Source organism: Grus americana, chromosome 2 (genome assembly GCF_028858705.1).
Source record: "Grus americana isolate bGruAme1 chromosome 2, bGruAme1.mat, whole genome shotgun sequence".
Lineage (NCBI taxonomy): Eukaryota > Metazoa > Chordata > Aves > Gruiformes > Gruidae > Grus > Grus americana.
In genome coordinates this window covers 148,523,473-148,534,195 of record NC_072853.1, presented here as the reverse complement: position 1 = coordinate 148,534,195, position 10,723 = coordinate 148,523,473, and the positions used below count along the sequence as shown (strand labels likewise).

Sequence of the window (10,723 nt, the reverse complement as noted above, 5' to 3'; positions counted from 1 at the left end):
CATTCCTGGGCACAACGGCTAACCCACAAGCCCTTGCAGAACAGAAGACAACGCCCTTGCCTCACCTGTTTGATTCTCATTTGTGATTCTCCAGAAGAAAAGAGACGGTCCTATCTGGTATTTGTCATTATTTATTGCTATCTCTCAGCAGAGGGACTGGAGACAGAAAATGAGGTTCAGCCTGGCTCAGATGGCTGCAAGGCTCTCATCCTGCCCTAGCTCCGGTTTTAGGTTAGAAGTGCATGAGTCTGCAGTAGGGATGGGGGTGGGGTGGGTAATTAAGCTAGATGGGAGAGTGTGTTGTGTTGTGGTAGGAGGAAGGAGAGCTAAAGGATTCTCTCCTGCTTGCCCCAGACGATGTCATCCTGGAAAACCTGGTGGCTCTGAACTGTACTTCTCTGTACCACCTAGCAGACAGGAGCTTCTAAGGAAAAAACAGGATTGGGTGCACCAAGGCGCGTGGTCAGGGGCAGCGGGGCATGCCACCGCGCTGTCATCCCAGACTGATGTAGCTGGTCGTGAGGCAGGCATGAGTTGATGGCTGCCGGTGGGTTTGTACCTAGCTAGTAGCATCAGGGCAAGGGCCTGGCTTGAGGGAGCTGGACAGCTGGGGAAGATCAGGTGCTGTAGTCACACTGGTTAATTTGGGAAGCTCTCTTAGAAAGATTAGGGTGGTTATTTCAGGGCTGGGGTGCTAATCCTTCATAAGGGAGTTCTCTGCTCTGTGGTAGGAGACGAGGATGCTGCTGGCTGTGACGAGCTGCCTCGGACAATTGCTGCTGCCGGTACGGGTGGCGCCGGCTGCCTGATGAGTCACGCCGGCAGGGACTCCGAAAACCAAATCCTCTGGAGTTTTCCCTCCTTCCCTTGATGGACCGAGTAGGTCACTCTCATGACAATGTGAAACACACTCTGCTGCCAAACCAGCACAGACAGTCAGAGGATTTGGTCCGGAGCGTACAGCCGGGGAAGGCACGGGCACGGCAAAATCATTAGGGCTTTTATAATGTGAATGAAATAAATGAAACATTCTGTATAATGTAGCTTCATAATCATTTCCTCTGTGGCATGTTCCAAAACTGTATCCTTCACACCGCAACACAACCACTGCTTGCCACAATGTAACTTTAGAACCATTTAACAATGCTGTTTTCCTTTATTTATGGTTCAGTAGTCAAAGGAAAATTAACTGGTATCTCTGCAGTGTACCAATATTTGTGCTCTGCTTAATGCTCCACATAATAATTTCCTTTTCTAAGATAACATTTAAGATAATTCATAGAAAGCTGTCAGGAGAAAATGAGAACTTCACACTGAAAATCCTCAATTACATGTTGGAAAATTTAATTTATGTGAAATGCCCGCCATTTACTTCTTGAGACTAAAGCTAATGTGCTAGCTGTAATTCTAAAGTTAGAAGGAAAAAAGTTAAGTGGTCCCTTTTTTAAGTTCCTCTTTGTTTTGTATATGCCTTTGTACTGTACCTAAAAAGAAACTCCTCCAAAATGCAACATTACTGAGAATCTTACTCAAGGTCTAGAGTATTCAGATGAATTTTTGGCTGAATAATTGCTATGGTTTTGTTTCTTCTCTTCTGACTTTTTATTAATGAGCAAGTGCAGAGATCTGATGAAAAGACAGACACTTGTATCTTTTTCATGGCAGTAGCATTGGACTTGCTATTCTCTATATTGTCTGTTGCAGAGAGGAAATAAATAAAAATAATATGTTCAGACTAAAGAGATGACATGGATTTTATAAAGTGCCTGTGTGTACAACACAATTTACATTCATAGCATAACTTTATCAGTCAAAATAGTCAAGCTGTTTAAAAAACTTGCAATAGATTTATTGTTAATTTTCTAATGCAGTTATATTTAATTTAAAATAAACAAATAGAAGATTAAATTATGTATTACCCCATCCAAGGCTTGTATAATCCCATATGATAGTTCTGTGTTTAGGAAGATGGTTCAAATTAGACTTTGTTCTGGGCACAGTAAAGCAGCCTATAAAAATACACACAGAAAAATTTCGGAGAGAGGAGACTTTGCTTCTAAGTTGTTACCCCTGACTTTTTAATGAAAGCAGCAGTGCACCGGGCCACAAATGGTGCCCTCCAGGCCACCAGAGATCCATACGGTGGTGAGGGTGACGGCTGGGTCTCTGCCTTGGCCTTTGGCTCTCAACCTTTCTGTCCTTCGAAGCTCTGTTGTTAAAATTTTGGGTATAAGGCAGAACTCAGCCATATCCTTAATGTGTCTGAGCTGAGCTTAAAGTGACATGGGCTTTGCTAAACTTACTGTTTGTTTTACTTGTAGCAGCTTATCTCCAAGTATGTTGAGGAAGGTGAATATTCCTCAATCCTCTCTCCTATTCTATTAGCTTGTTCTGCAAGCCTGGGATCAGGAACGGTGCTGCAGAAGCCAGTGGTGGTGTTGCTGCAAGAAGACTATCACCAGCCGTTGTCTTGCTGATCTAAGCCTGTAACATATCTGAACTGTGTTTTTTCATTTATTTATAGATTTTAATTTAGAAAGTTTATAACATTTAATTTAATAGCCTTGGAGCTCATAAAATCTATGTTCAAAAAAGAACACTTAAAAAGTAACATAAATTGGAAAAATGCTAACATTGAATTATGAAGAGATTTTACTTTTTACTTTCTGGAAGAGGATTTTGCTAATACTTCCAGGAATTCCCCCAGAATCCATCCTTCTTTTCAGCAATGCAGTCATACTGGACCGTGCCGCCTCCTCCTCCTCTCTTGCTCCCTGATGCCCCACGGTAGCTGCAGCTGTTTGGCAGGTTACAGGCCAGGCCATCCAGCTGTGCCTGACATGTGGGGGTTAGAGGACGGGCGAGGAGCCACGGCGCAGTGTTGCAAATGAGCGCGATACAGGTCGAGCCGCAGGGGAGGCAGGTTGGGAGCCCAACGTGTGAGACTCCCTCTCAATGTGTGAGATTTGACAGGTCTGTACCGTGAAGGCTATAATTTTAAAATCTTGCTAGGAAGGCTGGAAATGCAGTTTCCTCTGAAGCCCAGAGTCAGGCTTGTTAATGATTCTGTACCTTTATTATACGCTGTTTCTTTTGGCAACGGAGGGAGCATATTCCCTACGATACTTCCAGGCCATCTACAGAGTACGTGCATTTAGTTACCCTGAACTGGTCACATACCCTTTAAAACATTAAATTCAAGAATCCAGTCCAATCACAGCCCAACCCTTCCTGTATTTCACTACGCCGTTCAGTTTAAAAAAGGAAACCTTCTTTTAAAAAGCTTTATAGACCAAGTTCCATCTACGTGAACTGTTTATTTAGGCAGGAAGCTCCTCAACTACTATTTCTGGGAATAATGGGAAAGTAGTTGCCTAGACAAGAGTATGAATAATGCCATTGTTGTCCTTTTATTCAAAGCTACCAGAACACTCTCATTAGGTTTTAAAATTCAGTTCAGAGCCCTAATTCTATCTCTAAATTCCTATTTTGTTCTCAGGCTAAACATAGGCCAGTAAACAACATCCACAATTAACAAATAATCTTTTATTTCCATTTCATCTTCATAAGCAAAACCAAGTAGCTTTATATTTTTACTCAACACAGCAAATAAAAAGTGATAGCTATTAAAACAGAATGAATAATTAACATTTTGTCCTTCCACAGCTGACAGTCCAGCATAGAACCTTTTGCCTGGACTGTGTTGGATTGGTTGTCTGCGGTGGTAAAATTTTTGAAAATCTCTTTGGATTGGGATTAAGCAACTAGTTTTGATTCTTGACACAGGGTAGCAAAGTTGAGTGAAGAGAATCTTCTCCTTCAGCTTCTCCAAGAGCTCTGACAGCTTTTCATTCCTGTATCAATTACTTGTTCATGAAAATTCATAAAATTAATTCCTTTATCAAATAAAATATATAGACTTTTTATCTCCCTTAATCCTTATTTCTTCTTAATTTGTTTTTATTCCTGCAAAACATGGTAGGAATCTCTAATTCTGACTAGAAAGGGAGGAAAAACAGCTGGTAAAAAAATTCCCCACACATTCAATGCAATATACATAAAATAAATTTATTATGTGGCTGGAACATCCTCTGAGCCGTAACTGGATTGAAAAATTACAGAGAAAATTTAAAAAAGTACTAATAATATACATTTCTCCTAAGCACTGTCACTGAATATGGAAATTTGATTTGAAAGCTTCCAGATTTCAGACCACTTTCCATGCAAACACTGTTCTGAGTTCTGCAAGTTCCTCACCTTGGTCTACAAGCGAAATGATAGACTGAAGGGTTGAACCGAGGCACTGGGACCAGTGCAGCTCTGGCAGCGAGGAACACATCCCTTCCTGTGCTCTGCCTGCACCTGTTCACATTGCTCGTTCCACTCAAACTACACACATGCAAGTTTAATGCGAAGGGTGCACAGGCACCTCAACCTCTGATGTTAGAATATGTTACTGAGCCGTAAGTCAGGCTGACTGTTTCTACGCTCCCAAATCACAGAAGACACAATTTATGAAATATTGGATGTATAGTTACAGCTTCCTAGTTGTGCTCATTTGCCTCCATCTCTGGATGTGCCAGCTAAAAAAGCTAACACTCAAGTATGCACTGCCAAATTCTCAAAACACCCTGTGTATCGCTATCCACAGAACTCTACCTGCTTTGTGCACCTGAATTATAGAGTGCATATGCTTCACTGATGCCAGCTGCTTTTTCTGAAATACATACATATGCACATAGGTAATAAGGTTTGCACCAGAATGAAGTTTTCAATCTGTTTTTTGCTCATACATCAGCTATTCTAGGTTCAAACAAAACCAAATGAGCTAGGTAACAACCTTCTGTTCAGCATAATCCAAGTAACCAGCCCATTTTTACTAAGCTTTATTACAGTTAGCTTTTGCCTTTTGTCAAACATAAAGACAAAATTCCCTGCCCCCCTTTTTTTTTCTTTTCATAATTTGGAGATAAATTATCAGCCAGGTATCCTGGAAGACCCATTAATAAGGGAAAATCCTGACCCCATGCATAAAGCAATAGAAACTTCCATTGCAATTTTAATACTGAGACAATAAAAGCCCCTTCTTCTAGACAATTCCGTAGTCATGCTGACTCTTCATTATTACTTCTTCATTTGTCTGTTAAGCATACAGCTGTTGTGGAATGCAGTATTCAGTTTGCATGCTTTTTGAGTGAAGAAAAGAGATCCCAAGAACAGAAAACACTGCTGGTGATTGACTAAGTATTTTTGTTCTAATATTTCCTTGGTCTATTAGATTAATCTGACTAGCTAAAAATTGCCCAATTGTGGAAACGCATATTGAGATTCCACTGCAGAGTGCTGTTTGGATCATATTACAGAAAATAATAAAGTGTAACCATTGCTGGGTTTGTTTCAGTTTTGGTCGGAAAACATTCACTTTTGGTTTTAGCTTTTCTAAAGCTGAAGTTTAAAACATACGTCCACTGACCCTTGCATACAAAGAGTATAAATTACTCTTTCACAGCAAAGAATTTAAAAGCACATTTCTCTAACAGCACCCTGGGTAGCTCTAAACAAGGTCACATTAAACTTGCATTGTTCCTATTTGAAATGTAACCATGCAGTTTCTTCTTTTATGTGGTTAAATATAAGCTCAAACAGTAAGGGTCAAAAAATGACTGGCAACTCCTGTGCCAACCAATATAGGTTTAATGTTTTCCCTTCCTACATAATTAAGGATAGCCACAGTTTCACAAAACCTCTTTCAGCATTATTTATCTGTATTGCAGTACTGCTCAGAGGCTTCATCTGCAATTCTCAATGCAATGCCTTAACCATGAGATCATCCTTCCACTTAAATGTGATATAATACCTGTTATCTGCTGGAGCTTATACACAAACCTTATGAGCGGGTTACAGCAGTAAGATTGGATTTTGTATACATTACCTTAACCTGTTCGTTATCCCACCTTTTATACCTGTATAAAGAACACATTTGATATGAAAAATCAGTGAAATATGCCAAATATTATTTTTGCAACAGTCCTTCAGAGTATAAGAACATATTGTCATATTTATTCCAGAGAAATGATTGAATTATGACACTGCAAGTGGGGCATCAGCTATTAATCGAGTCATACTACAGTCAGCATTTTTTTTTTTTCACAAAATGTAATTAAATGAATACATATCTGAACAAAAGAAAACCACATTCTTTGCTGTGAAAAAGATCACTATGCTTACATAAACTCCTATTTTGTCCAGTAGGGCTCTATACATCCATAACATTGTGAGTAGATTCCATTTGTAGAAATTTTGGGGGAAAAGACAATGCCTTCGTGTGATCATGGAAGGCAGTAAACACCTTCGCTGAGCCTGGGGAAAACCATGGTGAGCTGCGAGACAGAAGCCTTTGCTTTCTTGCTATGCTTAGAAGTTCACTTGATGGCTCCAACAGGTCTTACCCACAGCTATGGGAGATGGGTTATAAGGAGCCTATTTTATGGGAAAGAGAGTGGAGGAAGTTCACGAGGAATCTTTTAGAAGAACTAAATTTAAAGCAGAGATCCCTATGACCATAGAAACAAGTCTGTATGGGTCATCTCTTTCAAGATGTTTTCAAGTCACTTCCAATACATAGGGTAACCTTCTAGTTTAACAGTGTTTTGAAGCTTTTCTATCTCAGGTAAAATTCAATATCAACATTTGAAATCACATATCCACATTATTTTTTTCTCTGCAGCACATATTTTCGTGTTTATCATCCAAATGAACTCAATGGAGCACTGAAAATCTTCTCAAATAAATCAATAAAAATGCAGTTGTTGATGGTATTAACCCACAGAAATAGGAACTTTAGCAACCACCACTTTACCCAGTCATACTACTTCTAATGCTGTAACACTGCTGTCCCAGGTCCTTCTCATTTGGACCACTGTAGATATGCTGAAAAAAATCTAGTTTCAGGTGTTGCTGATTTGGATTGCTCAACTAAACATCCACTTTTCAATCATCTAGGCTAGATAAACAGCCCTGAAACGCACCGGATGAGGTAAGTATAATAGCCTAAAATCGTGGGATGTAACTTCGAACTTGTCAACACATACCAATTGGGAACCAATGCTGGATCCTATCTAGAGGTCCACCACCTATTACAGTCTCCATGCTTGTGGCGACAGTTCTTCAGCTAGAGCGCAAAGTCTTGGCCCTTCTGTGCTTCATAGTCTTTGGTTTACACCCTCTTAGTCAGTGACATAACTAGGTGGTTGTATTTTGCCTTGCTGGACTTTAGCATTGCATCATTACTCAGAAAAAAAGAAAAACTACTGATGAGTAACATTTCACCGCTTTCTCACAGTCACGGGTGAAGATTTTTCTCTCTCACTGGTTTGTATAGAGCAAAAGAACCTGCTTTCATTATAGTAGCACTAGAAAAAGGTTGCAGCTGATGAGGAAAGGGCTCTGTGCTGCGCAAATGAAGGTTGTGATTCAGACGCTATTTTCCTCCCTTGTGGAGAAAACTAATACAAGTTAATAAAAGGATCCTGAAATAATGATAAATACTGGAATGCTTTTATTCGGCCAAACCACTCAATTTAGGTATAAGTAAAGGTACTCCTATCACTTTTACGATTCCATTTTTAGTGTTGATATTTTGGTTTATAAAAGTTTTCCCTTCAAGAATAAGCATTGAGACTGAGAGTAATAGCCAAATGATTTTTCTCTGCATGCTGAGGAGAAGGCTCTGAATGTGATTTTAATAAACTGAAACTTCCAGGAATGAAGCCTTTATTTCAAGGATTTCATACCAGCGGTTTGGGGGAGCTGTATGCCTCTAGTTATCTCTAATGAGCTACAAGACCTTTTCACCCATAAGACATCAGGCTGAATCTAAGCTAAGAAAGAATTAAGTCAGCTAAGAAAGATTTTTTTTTTTGGCCATATAGGTAACGTTCATGGCCCTCTATCTGAGATTAATTTAGCTGGGTCTCCATTCCAGTGCCTACTACAGACTCGCTACTCCACTACACTGTGTAGCCTTTGCAGAACAGAGATTGCTTACGTATGTGCTGGGCCTAATTCAACAGAGATGTGATCTCAGATGGATCCGCAAATGACAGTTCTGCGGAAAACATTGCATTACCATGTCTTCAAGTTTCTTTTACCAGCATACTCAGATGCCTAGCATTCAGAGTTACTTGAATAAAAGCCATTGTTCACCACCATTCAGACCTTCCAACAGAAAGTGTAAGGTAACCTGTACAGCAGAGGTAGCAGATGAGGAGACTCACTGCATCGGCACTGCAGGGTGCATATGTCTACCTATTTCTATCTGGGGAATCTTAGACTGAGGCCAAAGTGGTCTTCAGGTATTTGTGAAAAATTATTATGCTATTGCCAGTGATGAACAGTAAGAAGACAAATCTTAAATTCCAGATCAAAACTAATTTGGTTAACAACAACAGTAAAAAACCCCAAAACCAAACACCTGATTCAGTATTTTTGAGAACTGCAGATCGCTAGCACTGGCCCTGAAATGGACCAGCCTGCAGGAGTCGAAACAGAGCTGGTCAGCAGTTTGTCTATACCGAGACAGCCAAAGCAGACAACAAGCATTTACAAGACTGCCTGCAAATCTGCTTTCCTGTTGCTTGCAGCACAGCCATCATCTCAACATTATGAGTTTCACTGGGTGCCAGATGTTTATGTCTAGATGAGGCAGAAGAAGCCTTGCAACTTCCATCATGTAATATTTAAAGCCTGATTAGGTATTTCTCATTTAATCACATCTATTATTAATTTCAATGAAATTACTGTTTCTCCTCATGCCTTTAACCAGCCAGTGCATAAAAGTTGGGTTGCTAAGGAAGAATTATAGCCAAGTATTACAGTTTATCTGACTGCATTCTGATTACTTAATAACGCTCAAGTATGTGCAGAATTTGTCCTTGCTGTGCGCCACAGAGAGTGCTGCACTACTGAAAAAAACCCCTCAGAAAAGGCTGCACTGCATTGGCTTAAGCACTTTCCTCAGCGTGGTTTATATTCCGGGTAGTTAAATAAGTCCACAGCTAAGGGAAAATGCATGACTTCTTGCTGTACCGGTCCCACAGCACTAACGAGCAAGTAAAAAATGAATGTCAAAAGCCTGCACTGAGGAGCTGAATTCACCATTCTGGCGGAGATTTGCCTGCCCCGTGGGACCGCGGTGTGCCCCGGGGACACTGAGCCTCGAAAGGCAGCAGCACCGAGCCTGAAAGCTAGCGGGGGTACAACGCTGGAAGAACGTACGGACATTCCTCACCCCGCTAACGGGCACCGCGCGGCTGCGAGTGAAACCGCCGTGAGGCTGAGGCCCCGCACCGCCGCCCCCCCTCCCCACGCCAGCCCCGCACGGCGCTGCCGCCCCGCCCGGCAGGTGCCCGCCGGCGCACGGCCAGGCCTGGGGCCTAACTTCGGGGAACGGCCGAGCTCCCCCGCGGCCCCGGCAGCGCCTCAGTTCCCTCACTCCCTCCCTCCTTCCCGCCGGGGCATGGGGCTGGCGCCGCCTCAGCGGGCCTCGGGCAGGTGCGCCCCGGAGGCGGCCGCAGCCCAGCGCCCTCTCCCCGCCACCTCTGCGCTTCAGGGCGGCGGCGCGGAGCCCGCCATCTCGCCCCCCTCGGGGCGGCTGCGGCGCGGAGCTCGCCCTCCCCTTCCTCCCTCCCCTCGCTGCGGGCCGGGCCGCGCCGCGCCGGTGGGCTTGGCTTGACTTGGGGCTGCAGCGCAGGGCTCGGCCTGAGTCACCCAGCCCGCGGCGCGGGGAGCCGAGCGCGCAGGCACACGGAGGAGGCGGCGGGGGCGGGCGGCGGCGGGGCGGCGGCGGGGCGGCGAGCGGGCGGGGGCGACAGGCACCGGCTCCCCGCCCGCCCACTCACACATGCTGCCGAGCCGCAGTCAGCTGGAGCGCCGCTTCCTCCCCAGCCGCCGCCGATGACCTCCTCGCCCGCCGGCAGCCGCTGAGGACCCCCCCGGCGTCCCCGCCAGGGCAGGGGATGGTAGATCGGTCGCCCGGAGCCCCGTCCAGCCCAGCCCGCCGCACAGCAGCCTCGGCCGCCGCCGCCCGCGGGAGCCGCCGCCCGAGAGGAGCCGCAAAATGAACCCCCAGTGCGCCCGCTGTGGCAAAGTGGTCTATCCCACCGAGAAAGTCAACTGCCTGGACAAGGTGCTGGGGCGCGGGCAGGCGGGGACGGCTCCTCCCGGGCGTGCCCGCCTTGCGCCCCGCTCCCCTCGGCTCCGGCGGGGCGGGCAGGGCCGGGCCGGTGGGGGAGCGGGGCGAGCCGGCAGGTGGCAAACGCAGCGCCTCAGGGGCTGCCGCTGCGCCGGTATCCGCGCCGCCACCGCCGGGCGACAACCGCCGTGTCACCGCGCTGGCGCAGGGCGGGGGGCGAGCGGGGCCGCGGCGGGCCGGAGAGCCCCTGCGGTGCACTCAGGGGAGTGACGGCGCCTGTAGCCGGCGGCGGGTCCCCGCGCCCCCCCCACCGGCTCCCTGAGGGATGAAGTTGTAGGCGGCCCCCGCCCGGCTGTAGTTGTCGGTGCCTCCCCGAGCTGGGGCGGCTTCGGCTGCCCCGTACGCCATGGCCGCCTCGGCGGGGACGGCGGCCGGGGCACCGGGGTGGCGACAGCCCGTCCCTCGGGGATGTGTCCCGGTGATGCTGGTTATCGCCGAGCGCGGTCGCTCCGTAAATAACAGCAATGAGGC

General features: G+C 45.5%; 1 protein-coding gene across 2 annotated transcripts in view; it reads left to right on the top strand.

The window, feature by feature from the left end:
- The first annotated feature begins 9,678 nt into the window (after nt 1-9,678).
- NEBL (nebulette) overlaps nt 9,679-10,723 on the top strand; it is a 269,002-nt gene continuing 267,957 nt past the window's right edge. Inside the window, exon 1 of one of the 2 annotated variants that reach the window (XM_054814590.1) lies at nt 9,679-10,186. In XM_054814590.1, the coding sequence (XP_054670565.1) occupies nt 10,118-10,186 (69 nt within the window). In that variant the 5' untranslated portion in view covers nt 9,679-10,117. The remainder of the gene's footprint in view (nt 10,187-10,723) is intronic. The other variant, XM_054814589.1, reaches the window with a different exon arrangement.